General features: G+C 34.6%; 3 protein-coding genes and 1 pseudogene across 4 annotated transcripts; 2 read left to right on the top strand and 2 right to left on the bottom strand.

Annotated features, from left to right (window-relative positions):
• Nucleotides 1-1,291: 1,291 nt before the first annotated feature.
• On the top strand, nucleotides 1,292-2,563 carry LOC105799576 (strigolactone esterase D14). The gene is made up of 2 exons (XM_012630212.2): nucleotides 1,292-1,758; nucleotides 2,059-2,563. Exons 1-2 carry the CDS (start codon nucleotides 1,370-1,372, stop codon nucleotides 2,492-2,494), a joined length of 825 nt encoding a protein of 274 aa, XP_012485666.1. The 5' UTR covers nucleotides 1,292-1,369; the 3' UTR covers nucleotides 2,495-2,563.
• Nucleotides 2,322-21,567, bottom strand: LOC105799572 (rRNA biogenesis protein RRP5). Of its 2 annotated transcripts, XM_012630205.2 has the most exons (40): nucleotides 21,266-21,567; nucleotides 20,918-21,126; nucleotides 20,179-20,319; nucleotides 19,857-20,030; nucleotides 18,879-18,978; nucleotides 17,442-17,560; nucleotides 17,223-17,345; nucleotides 17,031-17,102; nucleotides 16,324-16,416; nucleotides 15,725-15,838; nucleotides 15,522-15,644; nucleotides 15,190-15,375; nucleotides 15,020-15,094; nucleotides 14,329-14,465; nucleotides 13,451-13,585; nucleotides 13,032-13,177; nucleotides 12,883-12,948; nucleotides 11,746-11,852; nucleotides 11,475-11,555; nucleotides 11,304-11,378; nucleotides 11,100-11,201; nucleotides 10,164-10,332; nucleotides 9,928-10,076; nucleotides 9,664-9,747; nucleotides 9,480-9,580; nucleotides 9,044-9,197; nucleotides 8,862-8,936; nucleotides 8,621-8,756; nucleotides 7,436-8,087; nucleotides 6,736-6,796; nucleotides 6,153-6,298; nucleotides 5,887-6,070; nucleotides 5,593-5,691; nucleotides 4,643-5,025; nucleotides 4,369-4,545; nucleotides 3,579-3,675; nucleotides 3,327-3,482; nucleotides 3,017-3,247; nucleotides 2,849-2,932; nucleotides 2,322-2,739 (listed from the first exon to the last, which is right to left on the bottom strand). In XM_012630205.2, the coding sequence occupies exons 1-40, from the start codon at nucleotides 21,426-21,428 to the stop codon at nucleotides 2,632-2,634; spliced, it is 5,787 nt and encodes a 1,928-aa protein (XP_012485659.1). In that variant the 5' UTR covers nucleotides 21,429-21,567; the 3' UTR covers nucleotides 2,322-2,631. The 2 variants fall into 2 exon arrangements, with proteins under 2 accessions (XP_012485659.1, XP_052476539.1); XM_052620579.1 differs by lacking the exons at nucleotides 18,879-18,978; nucleotides 19,857-20,030; nucleotides 20,179-20,319; nucleotides 20,918-21,126; nucleotides 21,266-21,567 and having other exon boundaries at nucleotides 17,447-17,532.
• A 319-nt stretch (nucleotides 21,568-21,886) lies between these two features.
• LOC105799577 (serine/arginine-rich SC35-like splicing factor SCL33) lies at nucleotides 21,887-24,361 on the top strand (annotated as a pseudogene).
• A 606-nt stretch (nucleotides 24,362-24,967) lies between these two features.
• Nucleotides 24,968-26,279, bottom strand: LOC105799573 (F-box/kelch-repeat protein At1g15670). The gene has a single exon (XM_012630208.2). It carries the CDS (start codon nucleotides 26,262-26,264, stop codon nucleotides 25,179-25,181), a length of 1,086 nt encoding a protein of 361 aa, XP_012485662.1. The 5' UTR covers nucleotides 26,265-26,279; the 3' UTR covers nucleotides 24,968-25,178.
• Between the last annotated feature and the right edge of the window lie 1,062 nt (nucleotides 26,280-27,341).

The raw sequence follows: 27,341 nt of genomic DNA, 5'->3' as shown, positions 1-27,341 counted from the left end.
GACTACTTATATAGTTTACCCTTTTATTTTTCATTTAAAACCAAAAAATACATGACTTTGTCAAATTTAATTTAATGGACCCTTTTAGCCAAATTTTTTAAAAGAAAGGGACCTTGCGGTTTAATTTATCTATCATGTTTTATTTAGGTCGGACAACCCTATGTTACTTTTTCTATTTATTATTTCTAAATACAATTTTAATTATCATTTATAACATTTCTGGATCACATAAATTTATCTGATTAAAATATGTTGTTAGTCCTTGTGGTTTGACAAAATTTAAAGTTTAGTTGTTATATTTTAAAATTTTAAAATTTTAAAATTCAATCCTCCTATTTTCTTTATTTAAAATCTCAATCCAAATATTAAAATTAATTATTTTCTGTCAAAATCATTCAATTTAGAATTTTGATTAGGTTGTTCGACATATAATTGAACGAAAAATAAATATGTTAAGTTGACAAATTTTGACAGAAACTATCAACATCAACAATGACTTTTAAATTGAAAAGTAGGAAAATTAAATATTTAATTTTTAAAACACAAACTAAATCTCAAATTTTATCAAGTATACTGGTAATAAGCATACTAAAAAAATAATGACATGATCTTTTGGTCCATTCTGCACACACGTGAGAAATCTCAGATATATATATATATATATATTGTAATTATAATAGTTTATGTAAATAATAGGACCAGATGGTTTTTGTCTTTTAAATGAAAACCAATGTTTTTTTTCTTGACCAAAAGCAGACATAAATAAATAAATAACATTATGTTTATTGCATTCCTTATCAATTAAATATAAAAAATTTGGATATATTATTAGATAAAGTTTAGAACATACAAAACCAAGAGAAAAGAAGACAAGATATTCTGTTTCTTTTAGCTAATATCAACTATAGAAATATAACTAAAATAATGGTTTTAGAACATATTCGAAGTAATGGCAAGTATATATACCGTCGATATTAAATAAATAATAATAATTAGTACTGCAGTTAAATGGCTAAAACTATAAAAGTTCAGGTTGAAACTTCAAATTTCGTTGTGTGTTTTTCTTTATACAAAAATATAAAATGATAGAATTGTCCTAAAAATAATACAATTTACTATGTGAAATAAAAGTATTTTTGTAATTATCTAATTCAATTGTTGTATTGTTTTCCTCGTCTCATTAACTCAATTAACACAATTTAGGGGAATCTGAAATTTCATACAACAATTGATTGAGTCCACGCTTATTTTATTCAACATTTCACACTAAGAAATCTATAAATACAAGCCAAGAAACTGAAGCAAAAGAAGGCGGGATAAATAGAATCTGTGATATTGCAGTAACCCAGGTAGCACAAAGGGAGAAAGAATGGAAACGGTGTGTGAGAAGGGGGGCATTGCAACAGCATTGAACGCAAAGATATATGGAAATGGGAGTGAAACGCTGGTTCTGGCACATGGCTATGGTGAAGACCAGAGTGCATGGCAGCTCCTCCTCCCTTTGCTTGCCTGCTACTTCAAAGTGGTGGTCTTCGACATGGTTTTCTCCCCAAACCTTAACCCCAAGCTTTATGATCCACAGAGGTATCAGACGGATTTCAAGGGGTATACAGATGACTTGGTCTGCTTCCTGGATCACCTCCATCTCCATAACACTATTTATTTAGGTCACTCCATGGCTGCCATGATTGGATGCTTGGCTTCAATCAGGAGGCCTAACCTATTTACCCATCTTATCCTCCTCAGTGGCTCCCCTAGGTGCTCCCTACCTTTTACTTCTACTCTTTGTGCCCCCATCCCCTCTATGCATGAATATGAACCGCTTTTTCATGTTTAAAAATATGGTCCATCGTATATAAGATAATAACCCTGGTCTTATCGTTACCCGATTTTACACATTATTTTATGAAAAATCATGTAATGTACAGAATTCAATTGATTCTTGCAATCAATCATAAAAGAAGTAACATTCTATAGGTCTAGAATTCATTCACAATGATGTTGGAACCATGATGATTCCTAACAGTTGGTTTCCAACGGTTTAATGGTGTGGTGTAGGTACATCAATGATGGACGATACTACGGAGGCTTTGAGAGATCAGAAGTCAATGAGATATACAAAAACATTGAACAAAATTTCACGGGTTGGGTACAAAATTTTGCACCAAAAGCTGCGGGACAAAACAATACAGCCACCGGAGCTAAGTTCGAGAAAACCTTAGGGAGGATGAAACCATACATTGCATTGAGTGCTGCTAAAACTGTTTTCTCTAGTGATTTCAGACACAAGTTACCTCAAGTAATGGTTCCATGCACAATCATTCAGTCCAAGAAAGATGTTATTGTCCCTCAATCGGTAGCATTTTACATCAAAAACAATGTTGGTGGCGATGCCACAGTCAAGATACTAAATACAGAAGGGCATTTCCCCCATCTATCAGCTCATAATTTACTATTTAGGGTTTTAAAAGAGACTATTCAAATAAAAAATTAGAAGAAACTATGGATCTAATTTCTTCCTCTATACGAGGGCTATTTTAATGCAAATTTAATGTTATCTTGACGACTACGCCAATGTACTCGCATATTCCAGATCAACTGATCAGATATGTGTCTCAAATCTCAATAACTTCAAGTTAGAGTACTTTCTACGTAATCCATTGCCTTCCGTTTGACAGATTCAATTCTTTCCTCATCACCACGGGACTTTTCATAATCGAGATACTTTTTGAATAAAAACTGCAAATGGAAGAGGCGTATAAGGATTATCGAGAAAGGAACAAAGGCCAACTGCAAGTATACGACATAAATGCAATTTCTTAAAGAGCAAAAGCAAAAGTATACAAACCTTCATCTTTTTGGGTGGTAAGCTCAAACTAATTGCCCTCTCAAACAGAGCACGAATCACATCTTCATCTCCAAGTCGAATTTCCTGTCAAGTTTGATTGAAAATGGTAACATATGCACAATACATATATTAATATAACCAAAAAATCAACTAGTATAAAGTCCTCACTTGATCAAGATAAATGCTCCACAAATCCGTTCTCTTTGGGTACTCCCGTAAAACTCCCTCAAACATAGATCTCCCTCTATCAGGAACCCCAGATTTGAACTCAAGTATAGCCGCCTGTGAAATAAACTTAACGTGCTTATGGCGTGGAAGGCAGAGTAAAGCACGGTTTACAACAGGTTGAACCCCATCCTGCTGTTGCGTCAACAGCACCTGCACCCGTCTCAACCAAACCTGAAATTTCTTACCATGTTAAAACTAGCTTTAATCAAATTTCTGAAAAGAAAAATCGACACAGGAATTCATGAAACACCTTGCACGAGTGCTTAAACTTCTTGCTCATTTTGTCAAGTAGCTCTTCGGCCAATTTATGTTGCTCTGTCCTCTCATACATGCCCAAAAGTGCAAAATGTACCTTTTTGGGATCACAATACTGCAATGCCCTTTGAAATACTTTTTGCACAGCTTCCTGAAATAACATCCCAATGAAGTTACAGTTACAAGAACTAATTTTGGTAAAAAAGATGTACTCAATTGAAAGATGCATTTGCAGATCCAATGTTACCTCTGGAGGATTCCCATACTGATTCTCCAAATTAAAGTAAGCCACCCAGATATTTAGCTTCTCCGTTTCTTCTCGAATGTTAATGGTTCTCAAAGCCCTTGAAGGAAAAGAATAATATTGAAGATAAAGTTAGCGTAACAAATTATTCAAATATAACAGTGTCCTAAAGTGGGTAAGCATCTCTCATTCAGCACTGCCACTCTTTTATAAATACATTCTGTTCAACAGCTGTTTATTACATATCAATGCGGCAAACCCCCAAAATAAAACCGTAAAATGAGCCCCAGAAGACAATGAAATAAATGGAAGCGCATACAAAAAAATAAAGCCGGAAAAGCAATCTAAAACCTTAAATTATGAATGCTTGCACATGGGAGAATGAGGCTTCAGGATACAATGAAATTCATTGAAGTATGAATTTCAGTCAGACCACAATGACCCAATATGCTAAACCACAACCTATGACTTACATCCAGGCAAAGAGACCTATAAACATAGAGTCTAGCTTAATTTGGTTAACAAGCTACCAACTACCCAAGTAAACCAGAAGAGACAATAGGGACCATATGGGTTTTTGTCCCCCATTACCGAACATGATAATGTGGATAATATAATTTAAACCAAGCAGATTTATGACTCCAATCAGTTGTCTTAAAAATCTAGAAATCCTAGGAAAGGTTTACAAAGAAAAAGAAGCTCGGCATTACAAAGAAAACTTTTTATATTGCTTATATTAGCATCTCAGTTTCCTATATACTCTAAACAACCAACAATTCAGTAAAAGTTTTACCTTTCAGCAATAGCACGAGCTTTCTCGATATTAGCTGAATTAAGCATGAAAGCCATGTATTTAATCCACACAAAACTACTATTAGGAGAGCTCCTAACAAGTTTCTCGAATTCATCAGTAGTTCTTGGTACATCCTTCTCCAATTGTCTTTCCTCAGCAGCTCTAATTTCACTCTCCCTGCAAAGGATAGTTTTCAAGAGTAGAACAGAGATAAGAGTCTGTACACCTATCCCTATACTGGCATAACAAAAAGATAAGAAGGGATATAAAGGACCTCTCTTCCTTTGCTTTCTTTTTTGCCTGTCTCTTGCTCTTCTCATCAATGGCAGTCACCTCATTATTTTCTTGATTTTCACTAATAAAATTTTCCATGTCAGAGTGTTCAATGTCATCAAGAGTGACATCAAGTGGAGGAATTGAAGCTCTAGATTCTGCTTGAGCAAGAACATCGCTCACTCCACTTCTGTACTCGATATCCATCCCAGTGCTGTCTGTCAACAGTATTGACCGTGCCTCATCATCTGCATCATCATCTGCTACACCAGTCTCTTCAATGTCTTCATCAGACTCTTCTTGTTCAGTTATTTGGAAGTCAATATCATCGGTAAAATATGAATTTTTCATGCCAAGGGAAATCCGGTGTCTTTCCTCGTCCAACTGACAAAAAGGTTCAAAGAAAAGAAGAAAGTAAGTACCCAAGTTTACAGACTTTGAGTGACGCTATTAAATGATCTAGAAATAATTATATCAGTCTGGAGTTAACCATAATGACAGACCCTATTAAGGGACACTAATGGGACACTGTTGTTCTAACAGTGTACTTTTTGTCCTTATTTTTTGGTTTTACTCTTTTTTCTTTCTGTTTCCTACATTACTTATCACATAACTATTTGGTAGAACAATTTATACCACTTTATTAATGTAAACTCTTTCAAGGGAAAATAACCATTTATACTGTTAGGTTTATAGTCAATTGAACAAAATTGCAAGTAATAATTAGTTTTTTTTAATTATCTATACCAATGAATACTCAAATTTGTGTACTCTAAATTATCATTGTTTATGTCAATGTACGAAGACCAAAGTAACCTATTAAAAGAAATATATTTTCCACGTAAAAAGGGTAGCTAAAGCTTTGCTCAACCTAAACATTAATAGATACCATCATCGCTTTAATGACAAACCTAATACTCTTTCCTAAAGTTTCTCAGAAAGGATGTTAACCTTTAATATCTTTGCTTTAACCTTCTCCCCTGCAGCATAGTTAGTTTGGATGTTCTCAATATGATCATCTGAAAGCTCGGAGAAATGGCAAAGTCCAACCTGACCAGAAAACAAGCACAGACATGCAGTTAAACAAAGAAACCAGGTAGCAGAGATAGATATTAGGAAGTTGGCAAGTCTATAGCCTGCTAAAGATAAGATGCTGGTCCAAAATGTGGTTAAAAAAGAATTATATTGATATTTAAAAATTTGGGTTTCGGGGGGGGGGGAGGGATTGCACAACTCATTCCTTACCATGTTTGTGTGGTCAAGTGTGATAAACAAACCATATGACTCCACACGCCTGATCCTGCCTGAAACTATATCTCCAACGTGCAGTCTACTAAAATCATTAATTTCAGATTTTGAAGTGCCATTAGTATCTGAATTTTTCAAGGTAACTTCTACTCGCTTTGACAAAGGCTCAACTGCTAATACCCTGCAGCATTGCCATAAATTGTCAGCACCACTATCTTTTAATCAGCAAAGAACAACCTAAAAAATAAGATTAAAACAATTACCTTCCAGATACAAGCTTTCCTATGGGAAATTCCTTTTTCGGGTCATTAACATAGCCATTAGATAAATTTGACAAGAGGATTTTTGCATCTACTTTCCTTGAAAGCATAATGAAGCATCCTTTTGGAATAACATTTTTAACATAACCCTGTAAGCCAAGAAACTAACATGAGCTGAAGGGTATAAATTCAAAATATTATTCATCTAAGAATTTAAAACCTAAATCAACCCACATAGATTTTTGGCTAAAATATAGAACAGTTTTAGAACATTTAAACATTTGTGCTCGATTTTTCAACCAAGGAATCAGTATTAAAGCTCATTAGACTAATTGAAATAGCAGGATTTTAAAAATTCAACCATCTCTACTATAAATATCATCAGTTAAAAGGCAAATGGTCCACCTTAGGATAAAGAAGGTTGGGAAAAGTTGCATATTTGCAATGTCAGATCTCATGGAAATCATTTCTCAAGAGTAAATGTGAAAAAAAGAATTACACCATTGAAATCAATGCATTGCTAAAAAGGAAAATTTGATGTTACAAAACCATTTGCAATTTTTTTGGCTAAATTACAAATTCATACCTGTACAGCCATATTGGGATAAAGATCCTCGACTTTTTCTGCACGCTTGCTTGTAGAATCCCTGTTCAGAAGCATTTTAGTTTTTAACCAAATGATAAATGTCATGTCAGCAGAAATTTTGAAGGCTCATTAATACAATATATGGCTAATCATTCTTCAAGAATGGGAATTATGCAATCACATATTTCGTGGAGATTCTGACCGTTCAATGCTGCCAATCTAGGCGGGAAGCAAAGATCGTAAAGAGTTTCTTTTTTGTACATTGTATTTGTACTACACTTATGCTTATCATTAGAGTAATCCTAGAATGAAAACTGTTATTAGTTAAAAGAGCTACTTTCTTGGCCAAAAAATAAAACTCTCAACTTGCTGCAGGAACAAGCAACTAAAAATCATAAATTGGCTGTTAAATATTCTATAATCTCCTAAAAAATTTCTTTTCAGAAATGCAGTAAACTGCATGAATGAGAAAATTTACTCTGAAGCTCTAACTTCTTTCTGTTAATATGAATGATACCAATTGGCACTTCCTTTACTGGTCATACAAATGTCAATTTGCAAAATAATAAATTTCATCACAGAATGAACATCCAAAACACTAAAAAAATAGAATGCACATGCAGAGATAGAGAACATGATACCACGAACATTTAGATTCTAACATGTCACAATATATCATACCCAGAAGAAAGTAACTTACGCATCACTCGCAAGTTTCAAAGGATTCTTGGAAATCATGCCATCCAAAGATAGCCGTAAGGATAAATCAATGTGAATAGTTCCCTTGGTTGAGTGGCTCACTTCTAGGACTTTGCACTTAACGAATTGCCCCTCATGATATCCAGATAGTGGGTCTGATTCCCATGCATCCTTCAGTTCAGTAAAGTGAACCCTACCATAATTATTAGGACCAATTTGCACAACCAGTCCTCCTATACCTGGAAGTATTTTGGAAATTCTACCACCTAGAATGTCTCCTTCATGTATATGAGCTATCACACTATCATCTGAAATGTTATTATCTGATTCACCTTTTCTTTTATCTTCATCACCAACATTCGTAGTAGAAAGGGCACCTAGAGGATGTCGCACTATTCGTATCAGTTTTTTGTCCTTGTTAACATTTAAAATGTGACCAGAAACAGGCTTTCCAACTTTAAAGCGTTCCTGGAATTGCTGAAGTTCATTAGGTTCACAACCGCTATCAAGAATAAATAGTCGTGCTTTCACATGACGAGAAATGGTTAACCACGCCCATTCACTGTCCACTTTGTACACATAACCAGTGACAAGTTGTCCAGTTGAAAAATCAAACTCTTCCAGTGTAGTCTTAACACCTATTTCACCAGTATCTGCATACAGATAAAAATTTAGACAGCTGCAGTAAGACTCAAGAACCACTATCAAGCAAACAGATTTATGGGTAAGACTACCGATACAGATACCTTTATAAGAGCCCCAAGGATTAGAAACTAGTGAAGCAATGGATAGCAATCATGACAGTTTCTATGATAATATGATATGGAAATTTCTGATAAACAAGTAAAGAAAGCAATTAATGTTTCGATAGATTCATTCACTCAAATAATATAGATACTGCTATTCTGGCGACATGAGCACAGATGCTTGCTAACAGTTGGGGCTGAATCCGCTTAATTGTAAAATCATGTCCAAAGAAGGAACAGACAAATGAATTGATCTTGATTTTGACTTTAAAGTGTGCTTTGATCATATGAGTCAAGCTCGAGTCTTGTAGAAAAAGTGAAACTAAAAGTAATTTGCCTTGTAGTTAATATTTTAAATATATAATAAATTTTATTTTTATATCATGGCTTGAAAGTAGATTCACATGCATTCAACAGAAGTTTCCAAGAAATTGTCTTACCAGCAAGCATGGCGGGTTTAATAGACAAATCCCATAGGTGTCCCTTCTGATTAGGCTTTCCGACAATCCTTGCAGTGATTGTCTGCCCAACTTTGAAGTTCCCAAATGGCTTTTCAAGAACATTATTGTCATTTACCTGCCAATGAGACAATTTAAAATTAAACATGCCTTTTATATAAACATGCATTAAAGGTTATTACATAAATAAGTAGTAACAATAATACTGAAACTTATATTTCACCTCTGTTATATGAACCCGTCCACAGAAACCAATTCCAAATTTCAATCTCAACTCAAGGGGCATTATTTCAGTAACCTATGGAGCATTTAGCACAAGTTAAGTATTCAATAGATGTATTTGAATCAAACAAGCACAAAAAAGGGAAAAACATAGTTCTAAAAGATCAAACACTAATTTTTCACCTCTGCTGGAACCAATGATCCCACATTATAACTAGACTTCTTCTTGGCCCGTTTTGAACTGGATGTCTCAGTGACCTCACCAATCGAATTAAGAAGCAAAAGCAACCTTCCTGATGTTTCAGGACTTGGAAGAGCCATAACAGTTGCAATAACCCTGCATCAATCATTTCGAGCGTATTTAAGCTTGATAGGCATTAGTAACACATCCACAACAAGCATTCAACAACGCTACAGGACTTGAAAAGAAACCAAACAAAAATGAAAATGACACCTTATCCATAAGACAAAAATGGAGCTGCTATTGAAGCAATTAAACAATGAAGGATATTAACTCCAAACACCAATTACAACATAGTAAAGATTACTGCAGCCAATTTACATATACAAATAAGCGAAAAATAAGCAAAAAAGGATTGGTCACTAAAATCAACCTCACCTCTGCCCATTCACAAATTGTTTCTGGGGAAGCTTCTGTGTATTGTAATCTGCTATTGATGCATACCCTATGGCATGATTATACTCAGGAATTGCAATAACCTAATAAAACATTAAAAAGAGTTCAGAATTAATGAGACAATTGCAGTAAGCTGACAACAAATTGAACAGCATTGCCTACATACCAAGTAATGTTCTTTCACAATCTCCACAACAGCATTTACTGTTTGGTGCAGCTCCAAGGCCTTGGAAGCTTCTCTTTTGCGCTTCTAAGATCAATAAAGTTCAAGTTAGGCTCAAAACAAAGTCTACCACAAAAACTTCATAAAGGGGAAAAGATCAATGTTTCAAAAATAAAAGACAAGAGAAACTCTAATTCCAAAAGTTTTTCATCCGATAGAAATACATATTAAGGTTGCAGAGAAATAAAGTGCGAAATAGGGCTAAACCTTTTTGTGTGTTTGGCTTTTAGAGCTTCCCTCTTGTGATTTCTCAACAAATTCAGGTTTCAAGGATAAATCAACAAGGCGTTCTGCCTTGTCAACATCAAGAACTGCAGCTTGTACAACAGATCCAGTTTCTAAAGAAAGTCCACCTACTGAAAATATTACAACACACTAGGTGTCAATTGTTGCAAGAAAATTAAAAAGTAAAGATAACAAAAAATTTAAGAGAAAATACATACATTGAGAGTGTGTGATAAAGCCTAAAACATCGTTATATTTGTCAAAGCTGACAACTACTCCAATATCCTTTGCCTCTCCAATTTTTGCCTCAATGACACTGCCAATATTAAATCCTTCAATCCACTTCAACTCAGAACCATCAGAGCCCAGTGATTGCAGCCTAGCAATCTAAATTCAACAGACATGCCAAGTTCATTGTCAAAATATAGCAGAATCCAGTAGCAAAACTTAAGATGCAAAGATCAATGCTAATGCCACAAAATTTGAAGGTACTGCTTCCATTTCAGTCCATAATATAATGAATACAGATACATTTAAATGAACCCTGAATAAACAATATCAGTACCTTACTGATGTAGACAAATAAATTATGGTCAAGAGGTAACAAGTTCATTTAGTTCAATGTTCACAGCATAATACAGTCAACATCCATTGTACAGAAATTTAGGCACCTACAGGTCATTCCATGTTTCTCAAAGGAATAATGCTCATTTCAGATGATATTTCTGTCTTTACACCAGCATCACCCACCAAGATTAGGTTGGGTATTTCTCTAGATTAGTATGAATTGCTCACAAGAATAAACACATGAACTCGCTTCATGAAGTAGGACTAGAACATAAACGTGCATCATCATAACATAAAGGAAGCTTGGCATTTTATACTATTTAAGCACTTTAAATAATCCCATTAAATATAATTATAATTGGAAAAATAGAAAAATAAAAAAAGACACAATAAGTAACCTGAGACTTCAATTTGATTATAAAAGTACTTAAACCAGTCACAATAAAGCCAAACTTCACACACAGAGAGGATCACCACAACAGTATTTCATAAATCATGCTTTACAATTATTAGGTATAATTGAATAGAAATAAGCATTTCTTGAACATGAATCACAGAAAGAAGCTCTTATTATGACAAGAATATACCTTCTCCTCTAAAATAAAGTATTCTTGAATAAAGGTTGCATCTGTTGAAGAACAACATGATTGCTTCAAAGAAAGTGTTATTCTTGCTGTTTCACTATTTACCTAGAAGAAAGGGTGAGAGTGTGGAGCAAGAAAAATCAGCTTATTAAATACTTCAAATATATGAAGTAAATTAAAGAATTTGGTTTTAAATAGTTCACTGACATCGACTGTATTACAGCGAACAGATTGGCCAATGTAAAAGGCTCCAGAGAGATCAGCTTTATGGTCATCCATTGCCTTCAAAATATGTACAAGGAACAAACAAGGTCAGGTAATGTGCACATGTCTAGATACTGATGAAATAGATATGAGAAACTATAAGAACTCAGTTACCTTGCTTCGAGGTGAGAAACCAGTCAAACGCCCAAGAAAGCGGACAAAGCAGCCAGTTTCAATTAAATTACAAACATAGCCCTGATTCACAAAAAAGAATAAGTAAATCTCAGAAAAATTAATCAAACTGCAGTGTAGTCTAACGGATGACAGCATTAAAGAAATAGAGCATTTGTGTTAGGGATTTGATAATGATTTGATTCTGAATTTAGTGGGGATATGATTATAATTTTATTTCCTAGTAAAAATTGCGAGCAACACAGTTACTTACATGAACCACTGTGTTAGGTTGGATCTGACTGATATCAGAAGGCAGTTGTTCAGCCGAACTTATGAGAGAGAATTTTGCAGAGAGTACAATATTATTGCCCTCAATATCTACAATAACATGAGAAATCTCAAGAAACAGAAACTGGAAAAATAAATACTGAAGCAAAAGAAAGCACCATATGGACAAATCAGCATTCCTAGAAGAAAGGAGAAAATTATTAAAAAACTTAAAATCTTTCTTTCTTGAAGATGCAGGTTGAAACAGAAAGTACGTAAGTTAAGAGGGACCATGAAGCATCAAACATGTACAAAGGGGAAAGACACACATAAATGAAAGTCAGACACAGAAGTATGCTACACAGAAAATGGCTTTTCATTTGCAAAGAAGGTTTTGTGACAGGACTAGTGCCTGATCTGATTGGATGAGAAAAATACAAGTTCAATCATGTTTAAATTGATTTGATTCCCATGATAAAAATGGAATTAACCAAAAATAAGCAGCCTCTAATCAAGTGCATTTTTTAAGAGATTAGCATAGATATTAACTCAATAATCCACTGGGCAACAAAGCAGGAAGCATTTTAAAAGGTCAAATTTCTTGTATTGCTGTAAATTACTTTTGATTTAAGTGTTATTTAAATAAATCCTCTGCATCTAATTAAGAGAATAAAACAATGTCTCACATAATGAGTCTCTTTAAAGAGAAAAACTGACAAGGATGATCCAGATATACAATTCTACACCAGTAAATTCAAGATAATTGCCTTTCTTATTCTAATTCTTTCTTTTTGTAACTTATGATTGGAACATTTTCAAAGAGGTCAAGTCATAATAGTTTCTCAGAGAAAACATATTCTACCCAAGGAATCAGATAAAGTTGCAGTCACCATCCTTGGACAATCCATTTTTTTTTTCTTTTTGCAAAACAATTTCCCCCCATCTCAAGTACATCTGTTTTTCTTATGTTTGATCCATTTTCTATATACTTTCCTACACTGAAGATTCGTTATTTGTTAGTTAACAGGAACTGCCTTAAATATAAATTTCTGTCATTTCAGATAGAAAATGAGATGATTAAAAATTTGGAAAGGTGAAATAATAACAAACACTGACAAGATGCAGCTACAAACAAGATTACCTAGAACCAGCAGTTGATCAAACTTATATCCAGGCTTCAGGATTGACTTCAACAAGGCAGCACGTTCTGCAAAACCAGACAGAACCTGAGAAAAAGCCAACACGAGAAAGTACAAAAGGAAAATTCTATAGAGGCAAAGAAAAGCATACCATGATGATCTGCCAAATGTTCATTAGATATCATACCCTTCAAGTGAGCTTTTGAGTTAACATTTATAACTACTGCAGAGGAAGTTAAACCCTCAACAACCCCAGAAACTATGCTACCCAACTTGACCATATCGTCTTCAGAAATCCTGCCATTCAAATTTTCAAGCAGAAGTAGAGCAGCGTCACCATACAACTTCACAGAGGAAAGAAATCACTAGCACATAGTTATATATCAGCAAAAACTTTTTGGGCTGAATGTCACTGGAAACCAGCATTAAGATGTTCCCAGCTATTTACCAATCAAGTTTTCAGCAAGGAAAAGGTGACAGGGAAGAAGTATTAGTTCACCAATAAGTCCACTAACTGAAAAGATATATATTCATAATAACCATATATACCAGATACTCATTGAAACAAACCTCACGGGCCTTATCTGCAAACTAAGATTGATATGCCTTGAAGCAGGTGAAGAACCAGTTACTCTGCATTTAACAACTTGTCCCACATGAAACATTGAATTTGGATCATCTCCTGGTCCTAAGCCAAGTTCGGATCTGATTTTGTAACAATGAATAATCAATTATCAATGAAGATTACTAAGGCAAAGGATGATAAGAATTGCCCAACATAAAAAAGAAGGGAAAAAAATCATGGATAAAAATAGCAAGGAAATGTCAGGGAGGGGGGTGTTAGAAGATGCATTAAGGGAAGAAAGTGTGATTTCAGATTCCCAGAAAAGCACTTCAGCACCCAGTTTGAGCAGTTCGGATTTTTTTCATATTATGAATTACAAATCTAATTTTCAGCACAATAACTAAAAAGCAGAGGGCAAAAAATAAAAAGTGACATCAAGAAGCAATTACTAATATGCCAAACATTCCTGCATCTTGCATTATTAATTACTTCAAACAAGTGGAGATTTTTATTCCTATTGTAGATAAAGAGTCTTATAGGCATAAGACTATTACTCTAGCATATTTAATTTCAAGAATCCTGGGGGTTTCTACTTATCAATACATTCAATTTCCTTCATAACCTAAATTCATCACTTCAAAATTTTAATATACATTATCTTAAATGTTGCTTAATTTCCATACATTCATCAATAAATGACAAATAATTAACAAACAACATATACCATGAAATATAATCAAGGAATGCAAAACTAAACATTTCAAGTCAATAAACTGAATTGTTTCAAGCCCACAAGATAATGATGATGAAAGGAAAGAGAGAAAAAACTCAAAGAAAAAAGGACCGATTATAGGAATTCTACTGTTGTGGTTGGAGAACCAACCTAGGTGCAAATCCTTGGACTCCATTGTAAAACCGGACAAAGAATCCATGTTTTTCAATTTTAGTTATCCATCCGTGAGTTACTAGTCCCTCAGTTGCTTCAGCATAAGAACTAATAATACCAAGTTTCGATTTCACCTGCAAGAGCACCCATTAGCAAAGTATTGTTCAGAATTAATAGAATATTAATGGACATGGATTGCTAATATTAGAGGGTTCATGAAGTACTCATAACCATACAAATTTGTTTATCTTTTTTTTTTTTTAAAGGAGCATTAAGAGCTAATGTCACTATTGGCAGAAAGAGAGAAATTCCCAATGCGGGCAGTTTCAATCCCAAATAGATTCCATCTTTATGGACAATATAGTTGCAATTATTGTGTTCATAACAGTAACTAAATATTCAAAACAGATCCACCATAAAACAGGCAGTTAAGGAGCGCAAGAGACAATTATGGTTCTATAGAAATTCCCCCTACAAGCAGCAATAAAATGTCAATTATGAGTAATACAAACTCCCCATCCAAAGGAATGAGATAGAAGATAGAGCCATTCAACAAGACTATTATGCCCCAACAATAGACACTAGTACGTCAGAATTTGTCCATATAGCTGTCTTATCTAATACTGGGAAAGGAGCAGAACAAATGAGAAATTCAAAAGGCACTAATATAAGCAAAACAGGAACATACGAGAGTTTTCTTGTAAGTGACAGTTATTCTCTTAGACTTGCAACCGAGCACCCGGAAGACTAATTCAGCTCCAACCTGCAAAGCGAAACATGCCAATGAGAAACAATGCTTTGAGCTTTAGCAGTAAAAACTCAAACAATAAAAACAAAATAGACCATTTCAGATATGACCTTAAACTTCTTTCCAGGTTTTGCAATTTCAAATTCAGACATGTGCCGTGTGGGACATAGTGCCTTCACACCACCAGGAAATTGCACAATGGCACCGAAGCTGTCAAGTGCAATGACTTTAGCTTTTACCACCATCCCAGGTTTCACATCTGAGTGAGTGAAAACTGGCCCTTCAAATGCACTGGCCTGCTTGCAGAAACCAAAGGGGGAAAATTAAGTATAAAGCTATCTACTGAAATCAACAAGATACAGCATCTCAAATGAAGCAGAAATTTTGGAATTTTATATTACCAACAAATGCACACTCAAGTTATAAGCAAGCAAAAAGCAACCTTTAAAATACCAGTGGCAAGCCCTTCCAAGTGTCGGAATCCAAGAATTCGAACACGAACTTGAGAACCTTCCTTAAACTTTTTTTCTAGCTTGCGGACTTCCTCTTCAGCCACATCAGATACCTGAAACACTGAATTAGCAACTAGGATGCAAATGCAAATATATCAATGAAAAACAAATCCGAAGCAGAAATTAAACACACATTCACATAGGCTGGAGTTGACACTGGTTTAGAAGGGATTTCGAGCAGAAGACCAAACCCTCTATCGACCCTGACCACTTTTGACTGATCAAAAATATCTCCAATGTTAACATGCTGCATGTACACCCAAAACACATTAGTCCAGAACAGGCATGACAGGTTATTAGGTTAAAAACATAATCACAGAACAATTATAAGAAATGAGATTATTCTCAGAAGAAAACTGAATGACCATAATCACAGAACAATTATAAGAAATGCCAATTATCATTAGTGCCTTTGCAGTAGAGTGACAAATGATGGCAGACACTTCCTACCCAGTCTCAAAAGTCACAATATTAAATGTGAATGATAAATAATTTGTGCACTTCAAAACTGAACAAGTAATAGGCAGCAAATCAAGGCAGAGAACCACAATTTCCTTGCACCAAATAGATAAGAATTGCATTAGGTTCAGAAAACAAATTTTCATCAGAAGTGTGGAGCCCAAATTGAGTAGATATTATAAGATAACCTTCAAGTCATGACAGCAAACTTCACATTCCCAGAATCTATAATAAAACAAGCATGAAGATATAATATATCCTCAGTAATCATACCGATGGAGGAGCTTTGTTATGAACAAGATGAGGATTCAGGGTCAAGCCAACTGCTCTAGTTGAGGGATCAATAAACAATATCCGAGCATTAACCTGAACAAAATAAAAAATATGAGTATATTTTCAAGACTGATGATTTAGAAATTTCAACATACAACAAAATGTTAAACAAAATAGCTTAAAAACATAACCAGGAAAATATGCCTTGAGTTTACAAAAATGTAGTTTGGCGGCAAAACAATCAAAGGAATAATCATTAAACTAACAAGTTTCATGCTTGTAAACTAGAACTTTTGAAGACTAATACCTAATATGCAACCCAAGAATAGGTACTTCAAAATAACCATAGTATATCATTCACAACATAGCTGCAAAATAGTTGAGCCAACTAATGGCAATGTATCTCAAATGCTCAATCGTGATCTAGCCTGTATTTCATTCTACAGCACCTACAAATTTAAATTTAAGGCATGCCATGAACAGTGAAAATTGATTTATTATTATCTTACCATACCATAATACTGAATTAGGTCATACTGTTTCATTTCAGATGACAAAATTAAAATACAAGATCCTTGTTACAATGTAAAAGATCATATATTACGTTTAAAGAGATGTCCGGAATTGATTCCCTGGCACAAAGTCAAAATCACAATAATCAGAAAGAAAATGGTGCTATTATCAATAAAAGTTACAAAGAAAAATACCTTCTTATTTTGATTGTAGTCATCCTTCCAGTTCTTATTAGGGAATTTATTTTGTAAATGACACATATCAACCTGTATAAATCAAACAAGGTAGGAAAATATTATAGCCAGTAGCCTTGTACAAACCAAACTTAGCTCTTGATTCAATCAACATCCTACAGATAGTTTTCTAATGAGAATCAGTAAACTTACTGTTCCAGTAAAGTATGTCAGAAATGATAACATGATACCATTCTCAAGGGTTGACCGCACCGAAGCATTAATCAACATGCCAGGGATAAGAAGATCAATTGAGATGCCCTTAAGATCCTTGGTCTGCATAACAAAACAACCAAAAGTAGAATGTCAAGTCAGGGTAAACAAAAGAGAAACCAATTAGACAAGAAAAACAATGGCACATGAGAACCATACTACACATTTAGACACGGTCTCTGGGTCAGAACTCAAATTAACAACTTTGCGAGTTTTATCAATGCTCTTAATAACCCCTTGTAAAAACTGTCCAGTCCTCACTTCAACGTCCTTGTTTTCTGAAAAGAGACCAAAATGAAAACAAGAAAAATTTTAAGAAAAACATGAAAGAGTTCACCAAAAGAAATGTTTGTGTATCATATTTAAATGTGGTTATGAGAAGTGCAGAGCAAGCCAGTTATAAGATATTCTACTAAAAGAACTTACCATGAAAATGATTCAGTAAGAACCACATAGCACCATCCTTAACCAAGCCAAAATGTTTTAATTCAAAATGGTGGAAAGAATTTACTAAAAAGAAAGATTTAACCAAAACAAAAGTACTGATATAATATTAGGTGTTCAGAGAGACAAGGTAAAAAGGTAACTTATAAGTTAATCCACTACAGAATAGAACTTGGCATACAACATAGCACCCTTCCCAAGCATGCCAAAAAGTTTCAGAAATATGAAAAAATCAGTGGTGCCAACTTATATCCCAGGAAACTCCTAAAACCAACTCTATGCTTATTGTTTTTGTATTTTCTAAGTAAACTACTTAAATAACAAGCATGCAATTATAAGTTTTTGAAACCCAAGAAGCATTTTTGGTAACATAAACCCAGGAAACCTTGCATGAACTACTATGTGGATTTCTTAGCATAGCTATGTTTTCTTATTGTGGGTCAAAAATTGAGAGTTTTGCAATTGCAGAAACATGAAAATGCAAAAACATGGAAAAATCAGCGTGCAAACTTATATCCCAGGAAACTCCTAAAACCAAGTCTAAGCCTCTTGTTTTTGTATGTTTTAAGTAAACTACTTGCATAACTACAAGAGTGAGATTATAAGTTGCGAAACCCAAGAAGCTTTATTGGTAACATAAACCCAAAAAGCGTTGCATGGACTACAATACCGATTTCTCAGATAGCTATGTTTTTCTTATAGTGGATAAAAAATTGAGAGATTTTGCAATTGCAGACCCGCCTCAAATTGCTCATTAACTCCTCCCCCCTCAATACGAGAGATGATACTCAAAACCACAATGAACAACAACTTTGCTGATTACAGACAACTGGCAGTGCATAGCTTTTCGAAAACTTCAATAATTGACAAAGATCTAAAGTGACCATAGTCTAGAAAATATCAACTATGACGTTGTCCCAGACTCCCACAGATTTTCATCATGCTTCCCAAATTCTTAGAACCTCTTCCAAGATTCAAAACAATCATTCAAATTCACAACCTCAATAGTTTCAGAAAATGAGCATAAATAAGAACTTTGAAAAAAATCAAATAAAAAAAAACCCAAAAGATTTTACTTAGGTCAATAATAGTACAAGGGAAAATGACAATTGACAAAGGAGAAGTAACAAGAACAGAAGTTCCAATATGTACCAGCATGGCCATCTTTTCGTAAAAACCCCGTGAATGACGATAGTCCAAAGTGAAGCATGTAACCATGATCTTCAATGCTTATAACGTATCCAGTGAGAACCTGCGATCATATCCAGTTTCATATACCAAATTAACATCATCATCAAGAGGGTATTAACATTGAAAGAAACATCTAGTTGGAATTTGGAAAACCTATGTCAAAATCAGCAACCTATAACAATTTGATGTACCAGAAAAAGCACGCTGACCATCTATTCCTAAAAAATGCCACCATATGTAACATTCAACCTACAACAATTTCCACCATAACAGGGAAGCATTCAACTTTGTTTCCTTCAATCCATTTTACAATCAAAAGCTCCACATAGTTCAACAACAATCATTATAATTAATACTGTCAATAATAATAGTTCATAAAAATTAGCATCTAAGTTCATTCAATATTTACAACTAAACAAATTTTCAAGAAATTCTAAATATTCATATCTAAGAACTTTCAAGGTACTTAAAGAATATCATCTGTTGGTTAATCTTTTTCACTATTCAAGTGGATGATAAACTAGTCAAACTACCATATTCACCTTAGATAATATAATCTCCATGAGAAAATGCAATATCAATAAGGATAATGAGCTAATTTTGGTTTTATTTTTGGCCAACATAATAATTTTAGTTTGATTAACTAAAAGCTGCTTCAAAATAGAAAAAATTTATGATAGCTTACCATATGAACTTAAGAGCATCCAGCATTGAGGACAATTTTTTTTAAAAAAAATTCCCTCATAGTTAACTTGCAGAGAATAATTTAATTTTTTCAATAACAACAATTATTTAATAATTTTGCCCAATTCCTTGAAGTGAAGCTGCTTTTCAATAACAACAATTATTTAATGGCCAATGACATAGATTTAAGCCTACAGGGGAAGAAATACAAAGATTGCCAAGATTACTCAATTCTCTGATGATTAATCAACATACCATCCCCTCTTGAACAGCATCCAAGGTGAAGCCTTTGTGCAACAAAGAGAGACGCAAGGAAAGCCATATTTTTCTTTTGCCAGTCTCCTTCTTATCATCATCCAACTGCAGCACAATGCAAGAAACCAGCTGCCCAGGGTAGAATATATTTTTGAGGAAATCCCCTTCATTGTTCTGGCAAGAAAAGGTTCATCCCCTAAGAAACTCAATGCAACGATTGCATGCATGACATGGAAAAAATGGGAGGATAACCAAAATGAAGAAAAGATAAAGAAGAAGAACAACTATATCCCCTGAGAAAGAGGTTTATACGCAGGTGTACCTCAACTTTATTACTGACAACAGGATCAAGAGCATCACCAGCACGAACTAAACCACGTAAGCCACCTGGAAGACTAATTACAAGATCCTTCTCATTTACTTCAGCAACAACTCCCCAGAGCTTCATTCCAGGAGAAATATTCTATATGCATACAGAAGAGAGAAACTAAGTTCATTTAGAAGTTTAGAAAATAACCTAACACATATAAACTAATCAAAGCAGAGCTTAAGTTCAAAGAAAATCAATGAAAGAAGACTAGTTAAGACTTAGATCATCAAATGCCCCCACATTTCCTACTAGAGTAATGTGACAGAACATCCAAATAAGAATAAAAGATGCCGGTGATGGGGAAAAAGGCAAAATGAAATTTAAAAGAAAAAAATACCACATGAAATTTTACATTTAAAGCAGGTGACAAAAGAATGGAACAATAAAACGTTGTAAATTAAAGTGAACAACGTTGAATCTAATTTATGCAATTCCACCAATAAAAAAGCCAGTAACTCCACTTTAAATATATATGACCATCATAAGGACAACAAGTGAAGAAGAATAACTCCAAGTTGGCAAGATTGTACAAATTTACAAAATTAGGAGTTCCATGTTCATAAAGAGAACTAATAGAACCATTTCATTAAGTATCACAAAGATTATGATTTGATGATAACAATTTAATACAAAAGATAAAAACAAAATAAAATAAACTTGCTTGGAAAAATGTTCCCTTTGGGATTTATACCTTCAAAGTTATTTTATTTGCGTATCTAGGTAGTTTGCCAGTAATGCCATCACCAAACAAGGAACCCAAGTCATCCGGCATAGCCTGGATTTTCTTCTGCGATTTCTTCCTCTTATTCTTCTTTGATGCCAGCTCCTCTGCCTCAAACTCCGCATCCACTTCTGCTCGAATTTCATCACGTTCGTGTTTGCTCAAGGAACTCCCCCCGCCTGTCAAATCCCCATTTAGAGAACGTTTCGTTAAACCAACGATCATTTTTCAATTTAATCATTGTAATCCAATTCAATGACAACCCTTGTTTTTTCTAGGGAAACAAATAGAAAATTGAAGGAGAAGGGGGAAAAAAACCTCTGGGGAAGTCGGGGACATCGTCTTCAAGTTGCAAAGCTACAGCCTCAGACTTAAAGGCACCGTCCTTCTTCGTTTTGAACTGTTTCTTGGACGCTTTATTGAACTTCGGTTTCCCTTCATTGGATTTTTTCTTCTGAAATTTCTTTGAAGACGCTGCCATTCTTTACTTCAGAAAAAAATACGAAACCCTAACGAGCTCAGATTAAGAGAAAAAAAATTTGAGGATTTTCGAAAATTTTGAGTTTGTTTGGGAGTTAACTTGAAAGCGAGGAGGAGACGAGGGTTTAGACTTTAGAGAGGTTTAAGACATGAGCGCAAACATTTTATTACAACGGAAGCCGCTAGGGCTCGCAATGTCGGGTCGGGTTTTAAATAAGGGCCTATTTGGATCAACGCTATGATTGGTCCACTTTATTTAAAAAGAGCTTTTAATTTTGCGTACCTTCCTGCTCTATTCTAGTTGGATCAAGGCCCGTTATGGATCTAGCTAAGCCAACTTAAATGACGTTCCACCGTTGATTATTTTGTTGGAAAACACGTGGACGGTTAGGATTCCTTTGAGTGTTCAGTAGCAGGAAGTTGCTGGATTTTAAATTTGGAGGGTAGGTGAAACTCTAAAGGACACGAGCGATTAACAAACCCATCTAATTCCGAACGCCAAAAATTATTTGAGCACTCAACCACTGAAAGCTTGTGATTTTCTTTGCTTTTCTCGCTAAACAGTTAAGTTTCTCACAGTTTCTTCTCTCTTCCTCCTTGTTATTTTTTCTTTAATTTTCTGATTGGTAAATCTTTTTTTTGTTTGTTTCATAAAGATTTTATAATTTTAGTTTTATAGTTCCGTAATTAGATTTTATTTCCTTCGAAATTCTGTAATTATGTTTTATGCGTTCACTTTTTTTTCTTTTTGTGCATGTACTCTGATTTATGTTGCGTATTTTCTGTTGATCATGGAATGACTGTTGTGAGTTTTATTTTAGAGAATATATTTTCATGGCGGAAAAGTGAACTAGGGATTAAATAACAGAATTTGAAAATATATGGGGAAGATTGATATGATTGTTGATATATTTCGTAAATTTTGGCTCCCTTTAATTGTTACTTTTTTTAAATTGTCTATATAGAAAAAGCTAATGATAAAAATCGAGCTTTTATTCTATTAAACATGATAAAATGTTTTAAATGCATTTTTAATTCATGCATTTTGCTGAAAGTTATAAATATCATATTTCTTCATTGCATTGGATCTGTTGGATTGTCAGGTTTTTTCTCTGTTTTCTTCTCTCCTTTTTTTTTTATTTGCAATAAATAGACACACTTTTTCAAGTTTGATCGATGTTAAAGGCAATTTTATAATTATTGAATGTCTTAGGTTTGTTTCCAATGAGGGGTAGAAGTTACAGTCCCTCACTGCCAAGGGATTATGGTAGAATGTATCGCAGCCCTAGCCCCAGGGGTTGCTATGGAGATCGTAGTAGAGATCTTCCCACCAGTCTTCTTGTTCGCAACCTTCGCCATGACTGCAGGTTTGAATTTTGTCTCTCTTCATTGAAATCGGTTGTTTTGATACCTTTATTTGTTTTTAGTTTTCATGTTAGTGATTATATGCAAAGCTTTTTGGAAGACACCCTAAACATTTTGCATCTTTGTTATCATTTGTTTTTATCTATCTATTGTAAGAACAAAAAATGATTGCCCGAATACAAGTTAAAAATTTAGTCCCGTCAAAGTGTTTTCCTTGGAGCTGATAAATTTCTAATTGGGCTTCATGTGCTGGGTGGAAGATCTCCGTGGACCTTTAGGGCAATTTGGTCGCCTCAAGCACATCTACCTGCCTTGAGATAAGTATACTGGGTAAGCATAATACTTGTTGATTCCTGAAGAATGATAACTCAGTGTATATATTTGTCTGTCTGGTAATATCAACTTGCCTGTCTTCATCCAGTCCCGCAAAGGGTTTGGGTCATGGAATTGTTTTTTTCTTTTGTCATGTAAATTGGTTTATGGAAATTTGGTTGTTTTTATTGAAAGTTTTGAAGACACCAATGAAGTAATAAGACTTATATGTTGAAGACACCAATGAAGTATTAGAGTACTCTGTTGAAGACACTTTCAAGTTATGAGTACTGTTCAAGATGACCTTAATTTACATCAAGGTTGGAACGGAGTTGGTTTTGAATTCATTGTGAAGAATTGCAAGTCCTGAAGAATATCAATTCAATTAAAATTTGGCTCCTCAAAGTTAGCAGTCACTTACTTGAACTGTGTGAAGCATTGGCTTTGCCATCATGATCTTTCATATAACTCTGGAGTCAAGATCATGTTTGTGATTTTGAAAATCAATGAGCATGTGTGGCTTATGAAATATAATGTGTTCCTTTGTATATTCATGCTATGTTTATGAGGGCTACCTTATTTGTGATGCAGGGAACCACGTGGTTTTGGATTGTCCAGTATCTAGATCCCGCTGATGCTGCTGATGCAAAATATCATACGGATGGTTATGTTCTTGGCCCAGAACTTACTGTTGTATTTGCTGAGGAAAACAGGAAGAAGCCTTCAAAAATGAGGGAAAGAGAACGCAGAAGGTAAGCATGGGTTCTTTTGTGATGCATGCCCATATTTTGCCCACTATTTCTTTTCCCAAATTAGCTCCTGTTCAGTTGATATTCCTGTGTTGTAAAGCATAGAAGGATTTAGGAAGACGAGATTTCTATTTGTCAAGGTTTTCTGATTATAAAGTTGTTAATTGGAAAATGTTAATTCTGATTATAAATGTATATCTGCATGATATTAACGACAGGAGTCGGACAGATAGGCACTCCCTGCTTCATTATTCTCAATCACCGTGATAGGACTGAAGTTTCTCCTGCAGTCCAGATTATTATTGTCCTTCTAGGAAAAGGCATTACTCAAGGTAAGCTGTTCACTGTTGTTGTTTTAATCATTTATGGATTGTGAATGGTTATATTAATGCTGCCTTCTGATATTTTTAGGTTAATTTCACCCAGAGATGGGAGATATAGAGGGTGATCCTACTCAAGGTCGCCTTATAGTAGGAGCAGGTGTCAAAGTCTGGACTATTCTAGGTGACAAATTTGGTGGTGGATGGATTAATATGTGTATTTCTCAGGAGATATGTTTCTACGTAGGTGCCTGGATGATTAGTTTAGCCTTGCTTCTTATATAACTCGGAACAAAGTTGGTTGTTTAGTTCCTAGTGCTGGTTGTGGGTAATAATAATTTTAAACATACATACCGGTCTTAATATTCTATGTCAAAAATGATTTTATATCCTTAAATATTTTGAACATGTTTCATTCATCCTTATTTCATGCATGGGTAAGTAGATGCTTATTTTGTGGCAGAATTCCTCCCTGGATTTGATGAATATGTTGCACAGTATCACAGTTGATTTTCTTATTGTTCTCTGTCATAGATTTGGTTGCCACATTCAAGCTCTCGTGAATATTGTTGCGTAAAGGCTAAAGAGACTGGATATTAGGTAGAACTAGCAAATCTGAGTTGTGTTGGTGTCATGTGTTGGTGCCATGTATTTTCGTGTTTAATATGTTATCAATAAATATACTTACAGTTACTTTTCATAGCGTATATGAAGTGGGATTTCGTTATTTGTTGAGATCCATTGATCTTCTGGTTTACAGAAGCAAAGACTGAAAGGAGAAAACATACCCGGTATTGCTAATGTCCACGTTATATTACAAAATCTTGTACACACCCATAAACTTATGCATATGCAAATATCTTGTTGCTGCTAGATTTTAATAATGATACACAACATCCGTAGCTGCATTGAAGGTAAGAAACAAATATTATCCTTCCTGATCTTAGATTTACTTCATCATAAAGCGGCCATCAGCTCAGCCGACCAACTTCATTACAAAAGGAATTAGATATCCAGGGAACAACCAGATTGTACAAACCCAGAAAACTGGGGTGGAACATCGATTCTCTTAAATCTTTCACCGTGTCCTTCCACCAAAAAGAACCCCTGTGGACCACCTTGGTAAGCTGATCCAGACACAAGTGTCCATTCTCCCAAAGGTACAGCACATGCTCCCACTCGTATCGCCGAGTCACAGTCGCCCCAGTAGAAGAGTTTCTTCTCTTTCACAACACCCACGCAAGATCTAGGACACTGGCTCGCCTTCCAAGCTTCCTCAATTCGTCTCCATTCACCCGTCCTCAAATCCATCAACTCCGCGCTCCCCTCGAATCCTCCTTGATTATCCGTTCTATATCCGCTCACCACCCAGAATTCCGACCCAATCACCATCCCTTGACACTCATCTCGCTCCTGACTCATCCGAGCCAACTCGGTCCATTCATCCCTGTTCACGTCGTATTCCCACGCTGTACTTAAAGCGTTCTTGTTCTCGTCATGACCACCCGCCACAATAATGCGCCCTTCAAACCCCCCAGGCGCAAAGAACGATCGAGTTTCCGGCATCTGCTTCCCTTGTCCCCACCGCTGAGTTGTGAAGTCGTATATGAAGACATCCCGCACTGGGTCATAACTTGACGGGTCCCATCCACCCATCACCACTAGCTTTCCTTCAGAGCTTGCTATCTGGCAAAACAAAGGAAGACCGTAAGGGTACTTGGGAACCGGGTCAATTCTATCCCAGATTCCACTCACAGGATCAAAAACTGTGAGGCCGTATGTGGGTGGACCAACCGGCTTTGACCCAGCAGAATCGGAGGTGTTATTGAGTAATTGAACTAAGCAAGCCGCTTTACGGGTATATCCGGCTTGCTTTCTGAGATAGTGCAACTCCCTGCTTTGGAGAAGCTGTTGCCATCGTCGGCAGACTCGAGCTGCGACTCGGTAAGTAGAATAATGAAACCGAATCAAACAATCGAGTCCAATTTCCTCAGGTAAACCGGGAATCAACTCCGGTGATAACTCAATAGAAACCATTTTCTCTCTCTTCTTCTTCTTCTTTTTCTTTTTCTTTTTATTTGCTGTTAGCATGTGATAGGACGGCTATATATAAGTAGAAACAAAAAAAAAAAATCTTCTATTACCTATGATGTGGAGCAAAATCTAAATTTTTAACATTTATTTTATTTATTTAATAATTGAAAACTTTGGGGAGGAGGGGGGGGGGGCTTATCCTGCCATCAAATGTTGGGTGTTACATATAATTTATGACCAAATGTTTTATAAAATACATATAAAGGTCCATAAACTTGGCATAGACGCCCAAGGTATCAATATGCAGACGATAGCAATATGACCACTGCTACAATTCTTACTATTTTTATATAATATGTATTTTTTACGTTTGAAATTTAATTTTAAAAATACAAATTTAAAAAAGAAGTTGTATGTCTTTATTTTAATGGGTATAAAGAGTGTGAATTTAATAAAATAATTTTAGCAATTTCCTTCTTTGGTTTTTGTTAGCAAAGTAAAAGAATTCTCTTGAATTATCTAGTTTTATTTATTTCAATTTTGAGGTAAAATTAAGGAAAGGAAAATAATATTTTCTTAAGATAAGAACTTACATTTTATTCTATTAATTTTTACCCAATTTATTTTATAAAATGATATATTATTGAACTCAAAAAAGATAAAACCATATGTTTAAAAAACTATTATAATCATTTTTTTATTTTTCACATATTAATCAAACAAACGTTGTAAACATTCATTTGCGTAATATTCATTTACTAATTTTATTTACCCAAATAAAATAAATATACATCATTTTCTTTCTTTAACATTTCCCTTTTCTTTTCTTTTTTAACTTTCATCTCATTTCATTTTCTTTATAATTTTTAACCTAATATCTTCCTTCTATGAAACAAGTGTATAAATTTTGCACCAACATAAGAAGCAAAAATTAGGCCTATTTGTTCGGATTGTGTTAATGGTTGAAATTTGTTTATTGAGACTTCGATGTGTAGTTTTTATTTTTAATTAAATATTTGGCTTTTAGAAAACATTTTAATTTAATAAAAGGGTAAACTATTAAAATAGTTATTTTGTTTACCTCATGTTACATTTTAGTCATTTATGTTTAAAATGATATGTTTTAATCACTTA

The sequence above is a fragment of the Gossypium raimondii genome, chromosome 9 (genome assembly GCF_025698545.1).
Source record: "Gossypium raimondii isolate GPD5lz chromosome 9, ASM2569854v1, whole genome shotgun sequence".
Lineage (NCBI taxonomy): Eukaryota > Viridiplantae > Streptophyta > Magnoliopsida > Malvales > Malvaceae > Gossypium > Gossypium raimondii.
This window is presented reverse-complemented; position numbering and strand designations above follow the sequence as displayed.

Excerpts from the sequence above, each read along its gene's own strand:
- LOC105799576 (XM_012630212.2), top strand. The coding sequence starts at position 1,370 with ATGGAAACGGTGTGTGAGAAGGGGGGCATTGCAACAGCATTGAACGCA. Across the intron at positions 1,759-2,058 it reads CTCCTCAGTGGCTCCCCTAG|GTACATCAATGATGGACGAT; the intron begins GTGCTCCCTACC and ends GGTGTGGTGTAG.
- LOC105799572 (XM_012630205.2), bottom strand. The coding sequence starts at position 21,428 with ATGGCAGCGTCTTCAAAGAAATTTCAGAAGAAAAAATCCAATGAAGGG. Across the intron at positions 6,299-6,735 it reads ATCCCAATATGGCTGTACAG|GGTTATGTTAAAAATGTTAT; the intron begins GTATGAATTTGT and ends CTTGGCTTACAG. Across the intron at positions 5,026-5,592 it reads TTAAAGCAAAGATATTAAAG|TTGGACGAGGAAAGACACCG; the intron begins GTTAACATCCTT and ends CCTTTTTGTCAG.
- LOC105799573 (XM_012630208.2), bottom strand. The coding sequence starts at position 26,264 with ATGCTAACAGCAAATAAAAAGAAAAAGAAAAAGAAGAAGAAGAAGAGA.